This window comes from Caloenas nicobarica, chromosome 19, assembly GCF_036013445.1.
Source record: "Caloenas nicobarica isolate bCalNic1 chromosome 19, bCalNic1.hap1, whole genome shotgun sequence".
Classification (NCBI taxonomy): domain Eukaryota; kingdom Metazoa; phylum Chordata; class Aves; order Columbiformes; family Columbidae; genus Caloenas; species Caloenas nicobarica.
In genome coordinates this window covers 3970142-3996016 of record NC_088263.1, presented here as the reverse complement: position 1 = coordinate 3996016, position 25875 = coordinate 3970142, and the positions used below count along the sequence as shown (strand labels likewise).

Below are 25875 nucleotides of genomic sequence, written 5' to 3'. Positions count from 1 at the left end.
TTACAGGCAAATCAAAGTAGGGTAGTTAAAGTATTAAATGAATGCTCGTGGGCTGGGTGGAAGAGTGAGGACTGGATGGTGGATTTTTGCTCCCAAACCCAGTTTAGACCTGAACTGGGTATTTCTGAGGAAGATCAACAGGGCAGCCAACAACCTGAACAGATCATCTCAGCTGAATACTCAATGGGGTACGTTTTGGACCACGAGGTTGTTCTGCTATCTGAAGCCCAGAGTCTCCCCATGTGGCATCAAGACAATGCCCAGGCTCGTGTTTTGCTCCTGACCGTATGATGAAGGTATCTCTAGTAACACCTAAACCAACCACACAAAACCATGGACACCCCATGTATTTGAGACTGACGTCAAAGGCTGAGGGATCCAATCTATTAGGAAAAGGAAAATATCCTTTGCTCCACGAAATACTCCTGTGCATCAAAGTCACAACCAACTCTCATAATCACCACGAAATCAAACCAGGACATCAGTCTACAGCTCTGCTCTTGCTTACGCTGGTGTAAACGCCAAGTAACCTTAGAGACCTCAGCAAAATACTCCAGGTTTAAACCACCGCAACTCAGCTGCTCGTCTGTTCCTCCAAGTTGCAAACGTGTGCATTTGCTGCTCGGACCAGCTCAAAATGCCCTGGACCTCTGCTCTGAAACCCAGGTCCTGTTTAGGACCTTAAACACATTTGGTTTTAACCACTTGTTTTTTCACACAGACCACTCTTTTCTGTCCTTTGTGCAAGAATCATAAGGTTTTTAAGTAGCAAACATACAGATATATATGTGCAGTTGATTAACTCCAGCAGACTTTGATATAATCGTCCAAATATTTGCCCTGGTACCAATTTAAAACACAGTAGCACATTTAATAAAGAACAAGGTTTGCAGCCAAGACCTTAAAGATATTTCTTGTTTCTTCTCAAAAGAAAAATGTCAAGAGACATTTTCTACTTTCATGTTTAAACAACAACAACAAGAAAAACTATGAATTTTTAAGGTGGATGAAATAAATGGAGGATTTAAATGAGATTGGGTTACAAATCCTGGGATAAAGTAAATCTGAGAGGCCCAGGGCCTCACAAGGGTGTTTGCACTAGAGAGGCAATTTCACAGCAGCACACAGGTTAAGTGTCAGAGCACCTGGTTGCTATTAGAAGCAGGGAAGGAGGAGGAAAATCTGTTGTGTTTGCTTCTTCACCGCTGTGATCAGACCCGAAGCTGAGACAGGAACACTTCTCAACATGATGCTCAAATGTGGCCGCCACAGGAGGGAATGTTTTTATGTTTCAGCTGAGGAAGGAAAGATCTGGGACACAAAATGCAGAAAGTTCTGCTTCCAACCAGTGGAAGCCAGCGCTTCTCTATAGATTTCAAGGGAGTGGTGCCAGTATCCACCACCTGAGGATAATGCTCCGCTGTACCGGCGCGGCAGGGAGAAAACAGTAATGTGACTGGCAGGCAGGTTAGGACAGGTTAATTGCTTTAAAGGCCATCACTGGTGACCCCTTGCCTGTTGCATCGTGCCTCTGGATGAGCACAGTCTGATTACCCTCAGCCTTAACAACATCCCAGCTGTGCTGTGGCTTCTCCACGCAGGACTATCAGGAGCAGCATCCACCCCAGCTCCAGTGCTGGTTCACACCACGCTGCAGGAAAAACACCTGGTGCAAACCCCTCACAGGGTCTGGGACCCCAACCACCATCCCTCAGCTTCTGCATGTTGATTTTTCATTGTGGGGCTGGGAACGCTTTGGCTCCTACCCTCTTTGTCAGGCTCGGCCCTCCCTGCAGGCAGAAGGCTCTTCCCAATTTAGGGTCATCAACTTAGTGGAATAACGTCCTTCAGCTTCTCTGAATCCAGACCTGACCTCTAGGATTTCCTTTCAACAGACATGAGCCACGACCTGATTTTTGGAACTTAATACCCTCCTGTTTCCACGTAATCCCACCAAAATGGTAAACACAGCCATGGGAGCAGACGTTCGCAGTGCCTGATCCAAAGGCTCCTGAAGCCGGTGGAAGTTATTACGTGCATTTTCAGGAGGGCTTACATTGGGCCCCAAGCGAACACAGATGTTTGCAGTTTTCTCTGGTTTCACCTCTCCCGTCCCTCCTCGACGAAATTCTGCTGGGCAGGGTAAGGGCGCAGGGGCCATGGCACTCCTGGGGGACCCTATAGGTACATGTGCATATGCATGAGAGACGTATGTGCTCTCACGCACGCTGGATAGCAGAGCACAGAGACATGGGCGAGGAGGTGAGGTGACTATTCCAAAGGAACATTTTGTCATTTCCCTCCTTAGGGGCTCTGTGTTTTGCTTTAAGCTGCTTCAGATTATGAGAAATCCTACTAGCTGGTCTCCAGTGGGATCTTTAATGGTTTAATAAATGAACATTACTGAACATATTTCCACTAACCTCTTTCTAAAATCCCATCATGAGCTAATTTCCTCTATTGTCATTACATCTGCAACTGGTCTTACCTTTTAAAAAAAAAAATCTGTACCACTGTGAATAAATGATCTGGTTCACTGCACTGAGCTCTCAAGGCCAGTACTTTCAGTAGCGGCTCATAATCTGGGGTGCCCAACTGCAGACACTCTCTGTGTGGTACAATTAGAAGAGTGAAGAACAAGCTTTATTTCCACTCTGCCCCTCCTATTGCAAAAAGTTCCAGGAATTTGCTGGAACTGGGGCACCAGCACGGAGATACCAAACATCATTATATATTCAAGAAGATCCTGGCCAGAAAGACTAAGATCAAGTTTGGGTGGAGCAATCCCACGATGGGTGCTCAGTGTATTGCATCCCATGCAATGACCCATCTAAAAGGCTTCTGTCTTGTCCGTCACTGTATCCAACAAGGTATTAAGGACAGCACAGGTATTTTAGTCTTACTGCAGTGTCGCTTTCAAATCCTTGCCTGTTTGAGTGTAGTTCCAAATCTAACAAAACTTGGAATTTATTACCTAGGAAAAGATATTAAAATAAAATGCCCAGGAAATGATCAGGCCAACAGTTCAGTAAAAGTAGCTGAAAAAAGCTGTACTGGCTGACACAGTTGATAAAAAGGTAGGTAACACATTTCTGCTCCTTCTGCGGTATTTGAGGCTCACTCCAAGTTTTACAAGAGAGTTATTTTTAAATTGTTGCATAACACATGTCTGTCCAATATTTCTTTCCTCAATCAAGCAAAGAAAATGCATTTGTTATTCCTGGGAGATTTCTGGTGCTTCTTATCTTGTTTAGAGCCCCAAATAAAGATGCACACCAGAAGGCAAACATCAGAGAGAAATTATTATCCATGAGATAATGCACAGCCTAATTTACCACATATCTGAGACTCTTTCACCTGCAATAAATTATTTTGCCCAGCAGGAAAAGTCCCATTTGACCTTCATTTTTTTTTTTTTTTTAATCCTGCAGCTGAAAACTCTGCTACTACTTGTAGGTCACAAGTTCAAATTCCACGCTGGCTGGGAGTGATTAAATATATCAATTTCTAATAGTATCTATTTGGTTAATAATAGGACAGCTGTTAATGTTCACTTTTTCAGGGACACTTGCATATGGCTAAGTTGTAGTCTACAGATCTGATCTCTCAGTCGCTTCTGTCGCCACATTGGAGATGTGAATTCAGGATCCTTCGGGAGTCCCTGGCTGGAGCAGAGCTGATCCCAAAGCAAAGCATCGTTCCCCAAATGGGACAGTCCCTCCTTCCCAGCTCTTCCCATACTCTCTCGAGTTATTTCTTTGAAAGAGGCCATTGGGGGTCACTTGTAGCCATCTCACCCTTCAAAGATAAACCCAAGCTGAAAAATTCCTCTGGGCTGCCCTTTCTCAGGATCACAGAACTCTAAAGATTTAAACCCGCCCTTACTACCTTATTCTTGCATCATACCCGGCTGAGCCAGAACAGGAGCTACGGATTTTTTCAAGTGCCAGCTTTAGTTACAGCGTTACATAAGAAACTGCAACAGCGAAGAATCACAAATCTGTCACCACAGCTGGCACCAAATGGCACCTTTGCACAGGCTTAGCAGAAAAGCTGCCTACTGAATGGGCACAGACCGTCAAATTATTCTTTCTCTTCTCCAGGGCAGGGCTAAGGCAATTTGGCAGAGGGTGATAAGGGAAAAAATTGCTCTACCTGTTCTGTGTGTGGGGTCAGGAAGCAGGTTTTATTCTCCTGCAAAGATAACTTGGCACCTTGAATGAAGAAAGCAAGAAAGAAGGAAAGCCATCAGAATGTGGCTTCCAGCTGCCAAGTCCTATCAGCCAAGTGGAGATGTGCAATCCCCAAGAGCGGCGGCACTGCTAGCCTCCAACATTTAATTGTGAGCTCTTTGAAAGGAGGCACCTGGCGTATTTCTTCTGTGAAACGCCCGGCATGCTACTGGCAGCTATAAATACTAACAAGCACTACCTCGGTATTTAGTGGCACAACATATGTGAAGGCGAGATGCAAGAACAGTAGATGGAAAAGAAGCAATTTTCCTTCTCCTGGCTCACGGAGCCCTCGGTGTAGAGCAGGGATTCACGCTCCTGGCTGGCACAGGGAGCAGAATTAGCCATCCCCGCTGCCATGCAAGCCAGAGGCAAGGCCACAATCTTTAGGAAAGGAAAGGACTTACCCAAGGGGGATGTTGGTGGAGAAGACGCTCCTGGGTGGAGGATTCCTACCAGCACTTCACCTCTGTTAGGGTCAGATGAGCCTACAACCAGTTTCCCACTGTTAGAAGGGAAGGTGTGCGGCAGCAGATTGTCCTGTATTCTTCTGTTCTTTCAGGGGAAATTTCCAGGTTCATTAAACAGAAGCAGAGCAGTCGATATGGGCTGCACGAGGGAGGAGCTGACAACGCAGCCAAGGCTAGAGAGGGCCTTGGAGAGGTGATTAAAGTTCTGGGCAGGTATCTTATTGTGATGAAACAAAGAACATAGAATCATAGAATGTCCTGAGCTGGAAGGGACCCACAAGGATCAGTGAGTCCAACTCCTGTCCCTGCATATACCCCAAAATTCACGCCATGTGTCTGAGGACATTGTCCAATCGCTTCTTGAATCCTGTGAGGCTTGGGATCCTGACATCTCCCTGGGGAAAGATGTGAAGGTGGGAAAGGTGTGAAGGTTTGAAAGGTGTGAAGATGGACGGCGCTTGCTAGCACATGAGCAGCACCTCTGCCGAACTCCAGGTCTGCTGCGGTGTCCTACACCCGCTGAAGATTCAAGTTCACAGCTTTCCAAAACTGACCGGCAGCAGCTCCGATACACTCAAAGCTCTTCACCGACATGCAGGGGCTTTCGGACAATGAGAGCACGGTCCCCAATCCATCTGGGAAACCAGAGTCAGAGAGGAACAACCGAAACATTTATTCCTTAATGCAAGGACTTGGATGAAGAAGTAGGCAAGAACTACAAGTGCTAGAACTGTACCTGAAATAGGAAATTACAGGGGTAAGAGAAACCCGGTGGGACAGAAGGGTGATTTGCTTCATGAGAAAGTTCAAAATAGCTTTGTCCATGCAGCATCGCAAACTAATGACAGGGAAGCTCTTCGGAATGAGCAAGAAAGCATGAATAAGAGTAAATCTGTTCATGTTGAAGCTTGGTAAAAAGTGTTTTTACTAGAGATGAGCTGTAAACTTTCATATGGATACAGATAGGGATCTCTAATATATTACTAGAGAGAAATAATACGGAGAATTGTGTAATTATGGGAAAGAAACCTAGATGCAGACTAGAGAACAAATGCTCTTACTAATGGCAGGTCCCAGGTACTGCTAGGAGTGAGAGCAGGAATCAAACACTTAGGGACTCAACAAGAGACGACACTATTTTGTGCTTCTAGTAGCTGTTAATAGGTTGGATCGAAAGAGAAACTTGAATGGAAATCAAAGTTTGTCTTTCAGTTATCACTTTGAGGTTAACTAACAAACATTTCCTGCAAATAAAGATCCGAACATCACAAGTCCAAGTATCTGCAGACAGCACAGAATTGGTAAATAGGCTCAGTTGATGCAGAGAAGGACAGAGTTCTAATGTAGAAATGACTAATTTACAGGCAAGGCATTTCCAGGGTCACTGGGTAAGTATTCGTGCACAAGAACATCTGGAACACCATATACATTTCTAAAGCCTTGTGGGAATCCAGATGTGTAGCATGCCAATATCACACGGACAACCTAGCAGCTCTTGCAGATAAATCTGGGCACGTAAAGTTCTTTCTTCACATTTCAGTTCTATCTCAGATACTCCTCAGTATTTCCTGGCATATCGAGAGGGGTTTGGCATGGTAACTGTGGAAGAGGGGGGAGCAGAAGATGGTGATAATATGGACTTCAGCTTTTGGTGTCGGGAGAACATCCACCCGGCGATCTGTATCTTGTTTGGGTGGAAATATGGTGTTAATTATCTCCATGACAGATGGATTTGGCAATTCATTTCAGCTGCTTTAGATCATACATTCCTCTGGCTGGTAGACCTTCAGAAAATAGAGAAATAGATCTTCAAGTTGAAGGAAGGAATGCCATAATAAGGACAGATGTTGCCATGAAATTTTAGTGTTGCATTCAGCAGGGACTTAGGTTTACATATCATCATTGTGATATTCATATTTTTCTAGTCCTGTGTTCAGCTGGGCTTGAGTCATGTAAATGCAGTCTTCCTGTTGAGTTCAGGGGCTAAAAGGCACACCAATAATTGCCTGTAATGAATTATTGCTCGTTATGAAGAGCCACTGCTGATTCTCCAGCCTCTCTGCTTCTTCGTATTTGTAGGAATTTACCAAATTTTTCATACACATTCAGACTAAGAACTATTTTCCATCTCCTTCAACTCCTCATCACCTGGTGTTTCCGACAAGTCATTTATCGTACGACCTTCTGATTCGATACCAGTAACGAATGGCCATTGCATCAATAATGCAAATTTTGAAGCAAATAATTTGGATAAAGTACATGGAACACTAGGGACCCATGAGCAATGCCACAGCAGCCCTCCAATTACCTGTAATCTTGATGATGATGATTTCTCAGTCATTCTGCAATCACTCCACGAAGCCCTAGTGAGGTCTGTACTCCACCATCTCCGGTGTGGAGTTAAAACACAGTAAATGACATGGAGTTTATAAGCTTATGACTCTAACAAAATATTTTAAAATATTGTATTCACTTAAATAACAACTGCACACATATGAAAATCGGTCCCCTCCAGTTATTACCAAGCAATGTGAAAGGTTTAGCCATAGCATGTAGGTGTAAAATAGCCAGAACTGAGAAGAAAAACATTCCCTACATGAGAAAATGCAAGTTTCTCTCCCAGTTTCTCTTATTTTTTTTTCAAGTATGAATGCAGTATCTCTAGGTGTCACTTAGGCACTAAAGCTAAGTAGGAATGGCTCAGAATAATAGATCACAGGACAGCATACTTGCCTCTCAGTGATGCTCCACGCTGCAAAACCAAAATTCATACCAGGGCTTCGTGTTGGGATTCCTTCTGAGGCTCAGTCAACGCCTTTGTCTAGAAATAGTCTACAGGTTAACACCACAAAGACGACCTGCTCCATCACTGTCCATGAAGTCTGCAAGTTCCCTACAAAGTTTGTGGCAGAAAGGATGGGAAAATTTCCATTTCTAAGAAAGTTTTCCAGTTATTCTGACAACTTTCCAAAGCCAACCTCAGCGTTTCTCAGCTTGGCTTGCCCGAGGGGCCAGCGCCGATCTCGCCAGCACGGCCGGCTGCTCACCGCTCGCAAATTTGGCTGCTGAGAGCACAACGGGGAACACGGGCTGCTCAGCCCTGACTGTCCCCGCGGCACTGACACCCAACTGCACCGGTGACGTGCCCAGGAGAGCTTCTCATTGTGGGCACTCTGTTCTCACTGAGCTCTTAATAAATCAGCAGCTGCTACGAACGAATGCAAGAGCAACGATTACTTTCCAACTGCAGTGACAGGAGCGTAAAAGCACTACAGTAGGGGCAAAACATTCACCACATTCACCACTGTGACTGTCTGACGTGTTATTTCTAGAGAACAGCCAGAGTGAAACCCTCTAGATAAGAGCACAACCCAAACTTTGGGTTAAATGGTGAGCTGAGACTCTGAGATCTGCAGATGAGGCTCCTTATCACCCGCTGCAGTGTGAAGACTCAGCACTTCTGTGCTGCACCTGGCCTGACCTCTTTTTTTTTTTTTCCCCACTGATTTATTTAGCTTTCCTATGCTCTGACTCCCATTTTGTACCGCAGATACCAGCAATTCTGGCTGATCATACTCACTGGAAGTGAGCACATCTTGCCTAGTTTCTGTAAGGTCCACGGATGTAGTCCTGTCCCTTACAAGTATTTGTAAGCCTCAGCTTGAGCCAAGGAGCTGAGATTAAAATTCAGCTTGAGAACAGAAGGTCTGGCATTATTTTGCAACTCTTAATAAAAGGTTTCCACTGTTCTAGTTATTTACCCTCCTCTGCGGAGCACCCAGTGCTGACTAGGCAAGGGCTATCCATTAAAGGCTGTCTCTGCTCTTAGCTTAAAGAGAAGTTCCGTCTCTTTGACGGGAAGAAGGTAGGAGAAATTCATTTTTCTTTCAGCATCGCCACACCTGGGAAAAGGATCTTGCTCACAGATAACAGTGCAAGCAAATATTTTCTTTGGGAGAAAACGAGAAAGTGAAGATCAAGGTCAGAGGAGGCAAGAGTAAAGATATGTGACTGCCTTCAAAATAACCTTCCATAGAACATGTGGGGGTGTCATTTTATTTAATATGGAAAACGTGCAAAGGCATAAAGGAGAGGTAACTGGCTTGGGGCTCACAGAGGGATAAAGGGGTTGCTCAGTCTGGCTGCACAGATATGCTGAATTCCAGCTGTACAGAATGAGACAAGCAGGCAGATGAGAAGAGAATGCTTTTACCTCTACATTTATAAATAAACACACACAGGAGCATAGCCCAACACCTCTGTCCCTGACCTCCCTGAATCATCTTCCTTTCCTTCTTGCTTACAGAGTACAAGGACCGCGATTCCTCTTTGCACAAGGTGCTAATGGAAAACTCATCTTGCCTTTGCCTCTCCCACGTCACCACAACCCCACGCAGAGTTTGCTGCATCTCCAGGTGTGGTCCAGCAGCAGCCTGGACACAGAGCATCAGACGACGATGCTGCACGACCCCCCTCACCAGAGGACACGTATCAGTGCTGTGCACACACGCGTCACCCCACTTTTCAAAATTTCCGACACATGCTGAAGTCTTGAATCAAAACCAACCACCCGCTTCTGTCAACTGATCGCAGGTAGAGCCCGGAAAGACTAACACAAATTTTATGTCTGATTTTTAGCTGGCTCTGTAACTAGGCAAGACGTACGGACAGGTACAGTAATGTTACCCCTTGCGATTTAATCAGTGACGCACAGGAAAATTGCCACTAATCCCTGGCTACTGATTTAGTTATTAGAGCACCCTTTCATTTCAGATGTTCAGATGGTTGTAAGCTAAAATTGACCCACAAAATCATAATAAAAGACAAAGGAATAGAGCTCAGAATACAAGTTATGTTTCAAGCATGTCCTTTTTTTTTTTCACGTTTTGTTATGAACTCAAAACTGGACCTGTTTCTGTGGGAACTTATGCTAAGGTATGCAAATATTTCAAACCAAACCAGTCCTATTTTCCAATGAGAGTGGGCCAGGTTTCAGGCAAAGATGCTTTCACAGCAAAACCATGGGAAAATTCACCATTTTCCATGTTTCCAATATGCCAGTATTCACCTCCTGTTAAGTGCCAGCAATTGTTGGAACAAGGCTACAACCCAAGAAAATACTTAAGCACATGCTTAACTTTCAGCACATGAATAACGTCAGCGATGTCCCGGGCTTTGTTTTTATATTCACTATTGTTAGTAACCTTGAATTTTTAAATCTGTAGGGACAATTTGCATCTTCTGAGATGTATAATTGGGCCATGAAAGGGATGGTAGCTCATGATTACTGAATTGTTAATTAATCATTTTTATTATATTTAAATATGCTTTAGAAGACCATAATGATGTATGCTTCCTTGATATTAGCTGGACTAATTAGATCATCTTTTCTAAATTAGAGTGCAGTTTTCTTAGCAGGTTTCCTTTTATCTGGTGTTCATTTTTCAAAAGAGCTTCGTGTTGTTCCTACAGATGAGTGAATCATTTCCAGGGAATCATGTTATGCAAAAGATGTTTTTCTTGCTGCCGTAGAATGCCTATGGAGATCATGGATCTCCTTGCAATCATTAAATATTTTGAAGTTGGACTTTACTCAACAATCGTATGTTGATGAGCACAACTGCATCTGGGATGAAACTCAGTTCCTACAACAAACTAGAGCATTTGCCATATTTACTAGGTTAGAACAATCCTGTTCCAACAAAATTTGTTTCAGTGACACGTGAAAGCAAAAAAATGAAAGTAACTGAAATATATGTGTATAACTGAACATGCAAGTGTATTTTTTTTGCATTCTTTCTTTAGCAGATAATTGGTGCGACAGCACTGAAAACCATTCTGCCTCCTTCGCCATCAGAATATTACTTTCAAATGATTTCTAAGAAAATGACGACCATGTTACTCAGAGGTCCTCATTTAGGTTATCTTAAGCATTTAATTTATCACAGCTCAGGTAGTTTGCTATATCCATTCTGGCTAAGGAAAGCCTGAATTTCACATCTCTGTACAACTAGCCCAGAAATTTCTCAAAAACTATCTGTGAAATCTCAGGCTATTTCACCTGAAGTGTGATGCTCCTTGTTCCAGAGAGAAACTATGAGAAGAACCTCTCTTGGTGATACTTGGTACATCAATCTCATTCAAAATCCCAACACTCGTGATGTGGGACGTTAACAGGATGAGAAGAACAGGTTATTGTTTTCCTCTGAACGAGTCTATTCAGCTCTCAGGAAAGCCGTACTTACGTGTCAATGAATCTCCTGCTGAGGTTTGAGATAACAACTGGAGACCCAGACTGGAAAGGAGGGTCCCGAACCACTTTGTACTGGATGGGTTTGCAGTCTGTGCACAGCGTGCTCTGGGGGACGGAGCTCAGCATGGCAGCGTCGATTTCCAGGTGCTCGTCCAGAGTGTAGATCTGGATCCCGTACACCTCCTCGCCCACTTGTCCTGCATCCAGCTTTATGGTCAACGGGATGTCACAGAAGACGTTCTGCGGCCCGAGAGAAATGTTCTTCCCGCTGACGGTGAGCAACTTGATGTCGTTCACCGCTCCACTGGAGTCCCAGTCTGGGGAAACAAATGTCACCCAGACCGTGAGGGACTCTGGAGTCAGGGGGTAACGAAACTCCAGCTGCAGGTAGCAGCCCTGCGGCTCGGGGCAGGCTGGCGGCACCGTGTGTTGGTTGACTGCCGAGTTGGGACTCCACGTTCTGACGCTGGATTTACAAGGCTGCTCAACGTCAGGGTGCCCTGAAAGAAAGAAGGAAGCAAGGACAGGGCACAAAACAAGTTAGAGAGCACGGGTAATCACTTGCATCAGTGTTGAAAGACAAACTGGTGGCAGGAGAGCGTATCTGTCCAGGAAACTCCTTATTTACTTGAGCAGAACAGGCGCAGCCAGCATGGAGAGGAGGAACACAACATCAACGTCTCCTGGCTGGGTGAGAGATGCAAACTCAGTTTAAGCGCCCAGCTGGACCGGACACCGCACAGCACACACGGGGCCAGCGTGTCTGGTCCTGTATTTCCTATTTCTAGTGCCTTCCCCGGTGCCAAACAATATTTTCTACCCCTTCCACTTGCTTCTTTACCCAATAAACAGAGTCACTTTGCCTTCAGTTCACCTCTGTGCTCCTACTTACTCCCTTGCTTGTCGCTCTAAAATACAAACTTTTTCTTTTGTCTTTAGCAAAGACAAAGAAAAGGGCCTTTGTTGATTCAAAGAAGCTGTTGAGAGGCAACTCCTGTGCCATTTCCAGGCTCATCTAGCATGTTGTGTAAGACCCCTTTTCTTGGAGGCACATGGAGCACAGGTCTGAGCTGGCTCTTTGTGCTCGTTATGATGAAACAACAGGCACTTGTACTTTTACATTTCTCACCGTTGGCTACGTTCGGCTACATGGGAGGTAGTACTATAAACTAATGAAAGCCACAACGCTCGCTGGGTTCCCAAGTACTACGGTAACATTACAATTTGGCATGGAGTCATAGACTGCAAGATCCAGAGAGGTCAGATGGGTGGAACAGTTGGTAACAGAATCCAGTGAGACCTATAAATTCTCTCTTCCTTCCCAAGTAATCACACGAACAGGGAGCAAGCAGGACAGGGAGAAGACAAAGTACAAGAAAGAAGAAAGGGAAAAGTGAAGATAAGGAAAGGTAAGAAGAGGAGAGAAATGAAGAAAGCAGAGGGGAAAAAAGCAGGGAGGACAGCTGTTTGCAACCAAGGAAGAAAGCAAGATAAAGCACTGAGCAAAGATGAACAAACAGGACATCACTTCCAATTTAAAGAGAAAAGGGCAATGTGTGAAGGTTATTCTTATTGTCTGTGATCCAATGAAGCGTTAGAAATGTGCCTGTTTTGTCAAGGATAAACAGTACAGGGAATTCTCCTGTTCATACTGAATGAACCCAGACGCAGAATAGATTTCCTGGCATCTCGGCCAGTCCTCCCCGCGATCCAACACGATCGTCCTGCAGATGCACACCTCTTAGCGGTTCTTCCTCACCCGCACATACCCCACACCCTCCTCATCTCCTCACATGCCACCGAGCAGCAGGAACGCCACTAACTTCGGCATCTGGAGAGACCACAGAGCGATATGTTTTAAAGAAAGCCAGAGTTCCATCTAACACGCTCAAGTTTTTTCCCCCTGGCAAGCTCGCAAGTACTGCCTATAATCATTCTGAGTAGTGAATACCCCGTTCAACTCACGTTATCTCAACATTCGCTGCCGTCTGCACGTGCTTGGCTGGGCCCTCTGATGGCTTTGACTCACAGCAAACTCCTGACAACAGCCCTAAGAAGGTGGTTTTTAACCCTAGTATCTCATTGGGCTTTGGAAAGATTTGTGAACCTTATCGCTGCCATCTCGCAGATAGGAAAATTGAGTTGATTAATGGCTCACAGCCTAGTACGTGTTCAAATGTGGCCTCCACTTGGGTTCCTGCACATTCACCTCTGTCAGTTCAAGAACTCTGTAATACTTAAACAGTGAATAAACCTACATATTTTGGAAGACCAGGGTATGGTCCCATGTGTTAGATGAATTGAACTCAGCCTCCAGGGAGTTTAATACAGATCATTACCCTATTCTAAGTGAGAACAGAACTACTCAGAAAAACGGGAGCATGATTGTAGCCTTACAGAGACTAAAAACTTCAATGAGGTTGAGACAAAGGGAACCTTTCTTAAATATCATCAAACAATTAGACCTGGGTAAGAAACATTCATTTAGTTGTGGAAGAAGGTGGATGGTTATTGTTGTAACTCTAGATTTTCTAGAGATGGGTAGATACTATGATAATTACAAATATTTGTATATAAAAAAGAAATGGTGCAGTAGTTATCCAGCCCCTCCGCACTCAGGTTCTGAAAATCCTTTGGCTTATGAGACTGTCAGCAAGATCGGTCACAGAGCAGCATCGCATACAACTTCGTGTCTTGCCCGACACAAACCAAATGCGAATGTGAGGTCTGTGAGAAGTCAAATCCCATCTCCTGGTTAGAGAGCAGGGATGGCAGGATGGGAGGAAGGCTTCCCCCAACACGTCGGCCACCGTCGCAGCCTGATGTGTCATCACAAGCCTTCATCACGCACTTAAGCTAAGTTGCTGGGAGCAGACACCCCTGTCCCTCCATTGTCCCAGAGACCTGATAAGCTTGTACAGAGAGGGCAGCTGGGACCGGTGGCCTCTCGGGATGCAGCCGCTGTCACAGCTACAGCTCACCTGCCACATTTCTGACTTGGTCAAGACAAAGGGACCAGCCAGTGGGACTCTAAGGTCCAACTGAGAAAGCTCCACCTGCGAACACAGAATTAATCACTCTCAGGTGAAATATTGGCCACTGGGAAAGCCAGGGCACTAGAGCAGCCTAGTGCAGCACAATTTTTATTATCTTCTCACACTTCTCTAGTCAGCAGTGAGCAAGGCAGTAGGAACTGACCGATATATACATATATTGCACAGTAAGCGAAGGTCCTTACTTGGGTTTGAGCCAAAATTACCTTTCACATACAAAAAACCCCTTTGACTGAGTCGTGGAGGTGCTGCAAGGCTTGTTTACCTAGCTGGTGTTGCTGGTGAGAATCCAGGTAGGTTACAGAACTTTCTGGCTCTATGGCGAAGGTGAAGACTAAATCAGAGCTGCCTGATCTCCAGCGCCTTCCCACAACTGCTGCTGAGGAGGAGACAGCCGCTCACGCGAGGGCCACAACTGGCTGAGAAAGAATCACAAAATATCTCATCCCGGGGGGGTTGTACCCCGCCACGCTCGGGCACACGCAGGGGACTCGGGAGGACACAGTCCCCGCAGCGGTTTTGCAACAGGCACAGCTCAACACGTAGCGCAGACCACATAGAGTCACCTACCTGGGGTAACTGTGCAGCACAACAATGCTGTGAGACCTCAGGAAAATGACATCAGACCCACCAGGTTCAGAGCTGCTTCAGAGACACGTGAGAAATGTGGTTTTCTGCTAAGAAGCTGGATAAGCACTACGAAACATTTTCCATGAGCGTCGTCTCGAATTTTAAAACTAGTTCATTTTGGCCACGCTTATGCCTCTTTTTTATTCACTTTCCATGAACATTCAAGTAGTGGAGATTTACACGCACGTGAACGCTTACAGAAAGTGAATTTAAAGCTTGCATGCTTGAGTACTCACAGATAGACAATTAAAGAAGCCAGACAATGATCTAACTGTGCTATTTGTAACTCAGACCAAGCGCAAATAGGCAGAGATCCTGAATGTCAGGGAGTGTGATAGTGACAACAGAAAATGACAGAGCAACAAATACCATACACTTGGTATATTTTCTACCTTAAAGTGGATACAATTTACTAACGTAGTAAGAGGATAGGGTTCCCAAATTTTCTTTCCACAGCAATGGCTCGACAGCAATTGACTGGGACAGATAAGGATCAGTCTGCACCCTTCGTAGTTAAGAACATGCAGGCACACACTGTAAGAAGAGGAAATTAAATGCAAAATGCAGCTGAGTAATAAATCTTAAAGTAGCTTTAGTTTCTCTAGGAATGATGCCGCTGGCAAGATGTGTGAGATCTAGAAGTTTTCAAATCAGAGCTCATTGGATAAATTTTGACAGAACTGCGTATATCTCAATGGAATATGAAGTTCTTTCAAAATCAAAACACTTTGCAAAATTGAGTTGATTTAGCCAGTTTTTTTTTCTGGAATAGAAAATGGGAAGAAAGATCTAACAATATTGGAACATTGTGTTTTGACATTTTTGGAAGAAATCATTTCACTTTTGCACTTTGAAACACTTTTCATTTTTTTATTAGAAGTTGCTTTTGCCCTAGATTTTATACTAGAAGTGGTTATTTTCAAATGTTATAATTTAACAGAAGTTCATGAAAGAAGATTTATATGAGCTAAACAAAACATTTTGGCGAGTCTCAAACACTTTTTGTTTTTAATTTTCCTTCATGGAGAATTTCTAAAGTTTCAGGTTTTGTTCCAAACGAAACAAGGTTTCGAAGTCTCGTAATCCTTGGCTAAGTGGAAATTCCACCTTCCACCTTGCACTACTACTGCAAGCGATCCAATCTTGGCTAATCCTGGTTACTTGATAATCCAGTTACACTTGTAGCCGGAGCTCTTGAACGCCCACCCAAGGGGCAGGTGGCTCTGCACGGTGCCTGCCAGCCTGGCCCTTGGGTGTCCAAACTTTGGAGGTGGGCTGGAGTGAACCACAACCCCTGTTGGGTCCCCATCCTGGTTGCATGGGGCAGAGGACATTTGCTCACACGTTTTGTCCCACCACGCAACAAGGATGCATCTTGCTACGCATGCTGACCTTAGGACAAAGGAGGGCTCCTGGGTGCCAGTGCTGCGTATATCACCACATTAATTACAAATAATCCTCCTTGTAGAATAACTCCCACACAATCTAGCTGCAGGACAGAGAAGCCCTCACTGTAAGAAGGTATTTGTGTAATGATTTTGCAAAATGCAGGGACTGGCCTTTGAATTCAATGAACCCACCTGCGTTTACGGTGAAGTCTGAGCCCGGAGTGTGCTGCTCCCGAAGGAACAGCTCATGACGGACAACTGAAATAATATTCTGCTCTTTCCAAACCATACTTTGTGATTATTGACCTTTGCCTGGTATAATCTTACATATGTTCTACCTCATCCACCTACTTATGTAATGGAAGGTACATATGGAGGAGTTAATGATGAAGATCTAATGGCATTGTACAACCAGCTCTGCAGACCGTTCTCCCTCCAACATGCTCAAAGAGAAGTACAGCTTGCAAAACGCCCTTAACTAGACCGGGTTTGACGTAGTCACCTGCGTTCATGCTGCAGAGTACTTGCCCAAAGGGCAATCTCTGCTCCTTCCAGCGTGTCTGCTGGTGCAGCCTGTCACGATTCAGGGTAAGCAAAAGCAGCGGAAATCGGGCCCAAATAAATAACGTGCAATTCTTTACTTCTGGAGTTGGAGTGGAAGGAGTAAACAACTCCACTGAAGAATTCATCTGTAAGATGGGAATGGTCAGCACTTCTTGGCACTCTGCTGCTTTCTGAAATTCAGGTTCGGCTCCCAGAATTCCTTTAATTCATGGGCAGGGTCAGGACACGGGGGCCAAATCACGGGTATTCCAGCCAGTGGCATTACTTTGGAGCACAGTGTATTCATCTGCCCTCTAGTTTTGTTTGTGTTACATACAGGTATAATCACTCTCTCCCAGATTTTCCCACTTTTGTTGTGGCTCTCTCCTTTAGCTCTGGCCCAACCTCTCCCCACCATGTCTTTGTCCCCAACTCTGCGACTCACCTTCTGCTTCCCGCGGGCTCCAGTGCCCCGAGGGATCGCAGGGCATGGGGGACGAGGCGCTGAAGGCGTATTGCACCAGGACTCTTCCTTCTGCACACAGATCACACGCTGATCCCACTTCTCTAGGAGGCCAGGAAAACAGGAAAACACACCAACTTAGTAACAGCTGAATGAGCTGCTTATTCAACAATATTAAAAGCAATAAGACTTAAAATCAGTTCCCCTTAATCCTCTTTACTGACAGCACTAACAAGAGTGGTTTTTGACGCTGACCTTCTGTAGGTTTGGGCTAAGTGGCTGCCTAAACAGCATCTGTGGATCTGCCATGCAACACAAAACAGCAGCAACCTGTGAAATCATGCTCAGCTCTATCTATCTTTTTTTCCCCCCTGCACTACAACTGGATCAAACCCTGACAAAAGAAAATACGTGTTGCTTAGTGGTTAGAGAAGAGAAACCAGCCTCGGGAGCTTTCAGATCTATTTCTGTTCCCACTATGGATTTATTGCTTGAACTTGTAGTATCTTCAAGATTGTGAAGGCCTTGGGCTTACTGGTGATTAGAGGAGAGGGTGAAGTCCCAGTTTCTGAGAACATCAGACGGAGCTGCTCTGCAAAGCACGGCTTTGCTAAGTTTGCAAGGACCTGCTTTCGGAGGCGTATCACAGCCCAGATCATTACGAGCCTGGGAAAGGGGTGGGTTATGAACACACAGAAAAGAACATGCCCAGAATCTTTTTCAGAGGGGAAGCTGGATTCAACACCTGGCGGCTTCGGCACCAGCAAATGGGTCTTTCTGAACTGCAACAGCTTAGGGCTCCGCGCCATCAGATGGCAGGCCATGGCATTAAGAGAGACACTTCGCTGCCCAGTGCCAACGTTACTTCACCTCCACAATACATCTAATACCAGCTACTGTCAATAAAGTACTATCAGTAGAAGGGTTTGAACAGGAAAACCCAGTTAAACACTGATTCACAAATAGTTTTGCTAATACGTTCACAAGATCAGGGTTTAAGCTGATGCAGACTGGAGTAACTCTAATGTTTTCCATAACATTAAGCTGATTTTATATCAGCTGAGGATGCAACTCACACAGTTGATCCCTACATTCCTTAGGGTGACAAAATTTGGAACTGTGTATGACCCAGAATGTGTGGTTATTCATCCCAGTAAGTTGCTTGTTATTCAGAATTCATTGTACTGCTTTAAGGAACAATGACCAGTCAAAATGAAAGGAAAAAATTAATGATATTAATGATCAAATGCTCCTAGGAAAGTAGTTTTAGGCGTAACACATAGTAAGTATGGACCAAGTCATCAATTATTATAATCAGCGATGCAAATTTTAGCCATTGCTCCATTTATTTCAGCACTGCTCTGCGATCCTCAGGCAGAAGTTATTTTGGATCCTCAGCGAGGACACCGGGACTGTCTGTGCGATCTCCTTTCCCTCTGGTGGTAGGAACGACCCACAGCTTTGCATCTCCTATTTGTTGACAGGGATCTATTGGAAACTCAACTTTCTGTTGGCTTAACTAGGTGGAAGCAGGGATTGTCAACGGGGGAACCTAGAATGAAATTTGTGGTAGAACTTGTATCATATTTCAACACAGCCCACAGCCATATTGATGATACGATATTGCACGGGATGCACCTGCTGAAAAGATATGAAGAATAAAATGTGGCGAAGGAGTAGAACAGAGAAGAGGGAGGGAAAGGTGTCCTCCTCTTCCTCTCACAATCTGTAATGCTGGTAATGAACAAACTTGGGCGTGTTGGGAATAACTTCTCTCTGTCTCGCTTCACCCACCCGCACTGTTGGTATGACACTGCCTCCCTACTTCATTTCTCAGCTATTTAGCAGCGGTTTAAGTGTCTAACTCAGCTTGCCTAAATAATATACGCAAAAAAATTCAAGAATCCAGAATAGAAGGTACTGAGAAATCAAAATGTCGAATTATTATTGTGCAGTTGTTTTTCAGAGACACATCCAACAATAGTCAGGATAGAAGGCGCTGTAATAATAATCTTTCAGTTTCTTTATAAAGAGACTCCTGCATTAGCTCTTGGTCCTGGATGAGGACAGGGCTCTGAAAGCCAAGTTTCCACAATTAGGACTGCTTTTTACTCAAATTAGCAGCTATACGATTTCATCACAGGCTGCCATGGTGGAAAAAAAACTCATGGACAAACATTTCCTTTTAGCAGCAAGGACTTGGAGGTAAGAGAAATCACAAGGAGCATCATGTGGGAAAGGCTATGAGCAAGCTTTCTCTTTTTACTTTTCCAGTTTGAGAGCCAAACTGAACCCTGATGTAACTCCACTGGCTGAAGGGAGTTATGAAGGGGATCACTCCCGGGTTAAAGTTTTTGGTTTGCAGACTCTCACACACAAATCTTACAAACAGCCATGAATGTCAAAACTAATTAGGGAATCACATTTACAGGCTTATGAAAATCTGAGCCAGATCCTTACACCTTACGCAGTCACTGACATCAAGACAAAATGAGAGCAAATTGGTTCAAAACACTATTAATTAGGAATGATAGCATATCTAACACCTTATACACCAGTGCACATGACTTCCCAAAGTGCAGGGTAATGGAAAATCACGACTTCTGTTTTCTAATAAGCCAAGTACTGGGGAAATTCCAGCTTACGAAGTTCAGAACGCAGGAGGAATTCATTCCTACAGCATGATATTCCAGTGAAGTGGATTCAAAACCTACAGATTGCTGGTGAAAACCAGACAATTTTCTTAGGGCCGGCACCAGCTCAGTGGGCAACCAAAAATCAGTAAAAGTCTGTCATCCCTTTCAGTAAAGAACGCCTGTTTTCAGACTAAATTACATCTGATTATTTGAAATTCAGAATTGGTGCTCTCCCCTCAAAGGCACTGGAAGTTTCCAGCGAGGTTTAAGCAAGTGATTATCAAGCCCAGCCATCTAGATCTGGGACACCATACTGACCAAAATATTTGCTTGCTCAGAATGAGATAGCATCAGATTGATGGAAATTAATGCAGTCACCTCAATGAAAACTTGGAAGAGCAGATGCATTCAAAGTTTTCTGCCCAAGCAGAATTTGCTGCAGAGCCCTATTACCATAACTGTTTACATCCTGCCTACGCATATCAAACAGGAGGCGCATGAATGGATGCTTAGCGACAGCAGATGAACACATCTAATAGATGCAGCCAGGAAATGAATAGAGTTTTTTCTTTTTCTCACTTGTTTTCACTTGTTTTGTTGTATCTATTATTATTTTATTATTACTTGTGCATGTGACATTTTTCATGCTTTTTTTTTTAAATGAGAGGATGGAGAACGCTAAGTATTCCAATCCCATGTGTAGCAGCTACAAGAAGAAATGCTGGTTCTTGATATATGTGATTATTAGAGATGTTTAGAAGCGCAACCAGCTGCTGGAGTTTAGGGTCAAACACACGTTGGCAAATTTATGTGCAGGTAAATGACTCTCTAGAGCCATATAGCAGCCATCCATTAAACACACTAAATAGGTAAGGAGGGTCTGTCAGGAAGCATATTTTACTTCTGTGCAGAGCTCACGTAGCTACTCTTGCCAAGGTGTGAGGACACAGGACAGCCAACCCCAAATGTACAAGAACTGTGAGTTGGCATTAGTCTTTGTCCCCAAATCCACATAATTAATCATGTAATTCCTAGAACTGAGGGCCTAAAAGAAAAGCACCTGTGACAAGGTTGCATCGAAGCAGGAAAAAGGCACATGGCCTTCCATGCTTTATCTCCTTCCCACCGCAGACCTGCCAGGACCTCATCCACAGATACTGCCAGCCCAGTGTCAGATTTTTAAACACAACGCTAAATTTTCCCTTCCTGACTTTCATTAAGCAGAGGTCACTGCCTCTGCACAGCTCTAGAGAAGAAAAGGGACGTGAAAGGAACTTGAGTTACACTGAGCGTGCCCACAGCGGCATTGTAATTTGGATCAGGAGCGAGCTGGTAAAGTGAAACTCTTCATGTTCTCCATTTACAGCACTCCGAGCAGTGCTAGAACGTGGAAGCTGGACCCCATTTTGCCCAAAACCAGAGCAGAGGTGTGTTCCGGGACCACACCTAACGCGATCCAACTGCTGATGCCACGGGGCCAGGCTGGAGCTGGGCTGAAACAACCCCCCCAAATCCCAACAGCGTTGACGTCAGGTCTTCATTAACAACTTGTTTTAAACTAGAGATCTACTTATATTGGGCCACAATACTTGCTAATGTAGCCAGAGCCATTCATCCTTTTAAGGCCCTTTTACACTGTCAAAACAGCACGGAAGGGGCCTCTGTGCATTAGAAACCAGGCCCAAGGCACTCGGCAGTTGAGTATCAGTCTTCTGTTTTTTACATGAATAGTCCCATTGAAGTGAATGAGTTTATTCATTCAAGTGAGGCAAGTAAAATTTGGGCCATGGTGTGCACTTTGTGTAAAAATATCTGCAAAGATTTACAGTATTCCCACACACAGATAAGATTATCCTTGGCCAATTTTACCTCCTACTTGTCTTGCACAGTGACCCAATTTTACAAATTGATACAGGCATGTATCTCTAAACGAGCAGCGCTGGACACATCGGTACTAGAAGTTCAGCACGTGAGCTTTTCCAGTATCAGTCACTGTAATACTACTATCCTCCTTGTTTTGATTAATTTGTCAGAAATTTGGGCATGTTTTAGACAGGATCATTTGTATATTTCAGTGACCTTTTTAAACAGTCGCAGCAACATTTCTGTATCTGTTAGCGTTGGGAATCTCATTTTAACAACAAATTGGACTCAAAGTATTTGAGGCTGTGTCTTTAAATCTCTTCAGTGATACTGAGCACACAGATTTGAAAACCCTAAGGACTTTTTTTTTTTCCTAGAAAATCACTATTTATTTAACATATGATAACTCTGTTATGAAATTTTATATTAAGCAGGCTATCCACTGTATGTTATTTAAGAAGCAACTAACTAGCGGTTATTAAGAACATATTGATTGAGTTATAAGAAATATGTAATAAAGACATATTTGGTTACATAAAAATTAACTCTGCATCAATGTGTTTTAAGAGGCAGATGGTATTTATTTAAAATACAATAAGTATCCTCTGAAATCTAAATTAAATTGGAGAAACTTAATTTACCTAAAAATGATTATAGCCTAAAAAATTCTGAATTCATTTTCAGAACTTCACATAAGCCCTTTTCACACGTAAGGAATAAAAGGATTCAGTTGCAAAACTGCAATTAAAGCAAACACTGCTCAGAGCACAAGACCTCTCTTTATCAACTCCTGATACAATTTGATTGCCCTCCCTGTATTCATCTGCAATAAAGTTGGAAAACCTCATCCGAGCAGAAAATAACAGCTTTCTGCCTACTCAAATAAAGTGCAAGCTGGCCACTGAAATGGCCCGGGTGTCCTCGCAGTGCTGGAAGGAGTTTCGTCCCTGACGGAGGCAGCGGCTCTCAAGGTGCTCTCACGGAGCACAGCAGCAGTGCTGAGACAGCTCTTTGGGCGCTAATATGCTTGTAAATTTGGCCTCCCGTGGTACATACTGCTACAGCCCTGAAGGACGCTCAAAGTTTGTTCTCTACAAAATAACAAAGCGAAAAGCAGAGAAGAAATGCAAACAGGGAAGGGGAGTTAACAGTAGTGCGAGAAGGCCAGTCATTTAGGAAATTGTCTGCTAGGGCTCCCTTTGCTCCTGCAGCCCATCCAAGCACTATGTAAGAGTATTTAGATGAACTACCCAGTTGCTCAGGTCACCCTGGGGTAAGAGTTACTCTGGCTATGAACTGCTATGTGGTGCAACTCTTGTCCAGAACCCTACATTCATTTAATTTTTATTGGTACCATGCAGCTGCACGCCTATCGCACACATACTCTGACCTACATGCTCTACTCAGGGTGCAGCAAGGTGACACCTGCACGATAAAACCTCAGGGGTTTAGGTGTTGGATTCTGCCTTGCTCAGCTCCCATCTCAGACCTGCAGCTCAGGGAAGAGGCAGCACTTGTCCCCCGGCCCTGCCACCTCCCTGCCCTGTGAGATCCCACTGCTCAGGACCGCTGCGTTGTCACGGGAGGAGGAACAAGATTCCCCTTGTTCTTGCAAAAGAAACGTGCAAGAGGAGGAGGGGGAACGTGCAGGCAGAGCCGAAGCCCACAGGTATTTGTGAGGAGCAGTAACAGCAGGAATCACAGGGGCTGGAATCGTTGATTGAAAATTCCTCCCATAATGTATGGAAAAAGATTTGCCCTTTACATAGCAAATCAATGGCCCTCAACCGAGTGCTACAGGCTGAGAAAGGAAGAGCAGAAAACAGATCAATAACCTCCTCAATAGGAACCAATTTAAGAAAGAGCCTTAACCCAGACTGAGCACAGCACATGACAAAGCTGCGTTCCTGGACAGGGGCCCCTGGTTTTTCCCCTGTTTCTCCCCTTTCTATTCAATTCCATGCAAGAGTACAGAGCAGCGCGTGGTCACCTTTCAAAGAAGTGCCCATCGATGGGTGGAAACCACTCCAGGGTGACAGAGGTGGAGGTCCGAGCCACAATCTGGGGGGCAATCGCAACAGGCGCCGGTTTCTTCGTGGACTGCCAGCTCTGATAGACGAGGTCCAAGTAGCAATGCATCCTGGCCACTTGGTTGGGCGTGAAGGAGTTGGTGCAGTCATCATCTGGAATTAAAACAGAAGCCACGTCAATGGCACGGGAGATAAGGTGGGAGCAAGAGAGAATTACGACGCGGTGAATGGCAGCTTCTTGCAAGAGCCGGGATGGGTTCTTACAGCACACTAAAGTTAATGGCCTGCGAACAAATGAGTGCAGTCATCACTTGTGGAGGCAGGGGAAAGGAAACAAAAGTTAAAAAGGAAAAAATAAATCAATAAATCTTCTCTCTCTCTGGTCTGGGATACATATGAAGCACCTAGAGATCATCCCAAGACGAGAGAGAGACACGTGGAGGTGAAGAAACAGAAAGCCGCAGTGCAGCACCTTCTGGTCAGAATTGGGGCTACCAGTGGATCTCTGGGCTCAGAAGAATTTCATGTCTAAAAGAAGATCTCAGAGACAATAAAAGGGCAAGAGATGGCTGCTGTTTGGAAAAAGCATTGCCTGAGATTCAGGCAAACTGTGCAATACACTTTAACACATTTCTTAGCCTAAAAGAACACAGAATTTTAAAAATACATGATTTTTCTGAAGTCCTTAAATCTTCTAATGAATAAATAAAAATATTCTGAATCATCAATTTAAAAAAGAAATTATTACAAACACTGATTGAAAACGTAATTTTTTGGTTCAGTAAAACAACTTTATTTCTACTAAAAACCTCCCCCGTTACTATTATGATTCTAACTCCTTTCTGAACTTTTCGTAAACATTTTTGATATTTCAAATTTCTTTTTCGTTCAAAATGAAGAAACAATTTTGCTGGATAATTTCCTGTAAACGTCCATTCCTCATTTCATCTGTTTTCCCCAAACATGATTTGGTAACGAGAACATATCTAGTGCCCTCTGAACACCATACAACTTTACAACTACAATGCCCTGGAGAAGCAGAAAATTGCTGTTTCTCTATTGTGCAGATCACAGAAGGAATAAACACATTGTGCAAATTCACCCAGAAAAGCTATGCTGAAGAACTCGATGCTAGCACTTTAACCATTTTTCTGGTACTCTTCCCATCAGATGAAAAGCCCTTGAAAACACAGAGTGTTTCTTCACATGTGCCTGCAGAGTTCCCAGCCCAGTAAAGCTCAGTCCCAGCTGGGACCTCTGCGCAGTGCTGCGATACAAACAACAATGACAGTTTTGCACAGGTCAAGTAATACACATTTCAGGGAAGATGCAGGTCACCGAAGGCTGTTCAGAGAGTTGTTTGCGTGCGTGTAAGCTGGCAGTTCAATATCGTAACAGCGTTACTAGATGCTCTGATGTTTTCAAGTCTGTGCCCTGTGGAACTCAAGAGGAATGAAAATATATGAATTCTTTCTAAAGAGAAGCGTGAATTTGCTGGCTAATTTAAAACCTTACCACATCTTCCCTGAGATGCAAGGAAGAGCAGACGGCCTCGGGTGGGATCCTGCTCCAGCTACAGCCCCAAATGCAGCCCCACCACCCGGAGGAGACCGCAGTTCACAGGTTCTCCTGCATCTCCCCTCGCGCCACCGAGCAGCGAACCCCCTCTCATTGAACACACCCAGCGGACAGACAGACAACACCCTGTGGGTATGCAAAGAGCCGCTTTAATATGACATCTCTGGATTTCCTCAATAATTTTCAATGGTCTGTCCCTGAGCACGCTGTAAATGCCATAAATATTCTTCACGGAAGCACAGGAGGAGACAAAGGCCCTTAATAGCCATCATAAAGGAACAATAAAATACATATAGGACAAAGCAGCGAGACAATGGCACAGGAGAAAGATGACCTGCATTCCCAATCTGTGCAAACACCAGCTCAGGCTGTGTCCTGGGGGAAGGGAAGGAGGAGAGGCAAGGAAGGTACTTCACTTGATCCCTCGATTTCGAGAAAAGTTTAAGAACCTCCACTAAAGTAATAATCAGAGAAATTCAAGAGACACTGCTGGGATGATTATTTCAACAGAATTCAGGGCAGAATTCCTGTTGATTTCATGAGGAGTCATCTATAAGACTAAGTCATATTTTATTTGGGAACACCACAGCTATTTGGACTTGTAAAAATTAATTTACAAGTCCAATTTCTTACATTTATCAATCTTCTGGACATTGTAACTTGTTATTTCAGGGAACGAAAAGTTACTCTTTAAGTCAGTGCTTTGCTACAGAGCTGGGGGTAACTGGACAGATGG

The 25875-nt window shown here is 44.2% G+C and overlaps 1 protein-coding gene across 1 annotated transcript in view; it reads right to left on the bottom strand.

Annotated features, from left to right (window-relative positions):
• Positions 1-25875, bottom strand: part of PAPPA (pappalysin 1) — a 175912-nt gene that overhangs the window by 92131 nt on the left and 57906 nt on the right. The window contains exons 5-7 of the mRNA XM_065648566.1: positions 23522-23714; positions 17015-17136; positions 10948-11455 (exon numbers count right to left, since the gene is read on the bottom strand). Coding sequence (XP_065504638.1) covers positions 10948-11455; positions 17015-17136; positions 23522-23714 — 823 coding nt within the window. The remainder of the gene's footprint in view (positions 1-10947; positions 11456-17014; positions 17137-23521; positions 23715-25875) is intronic.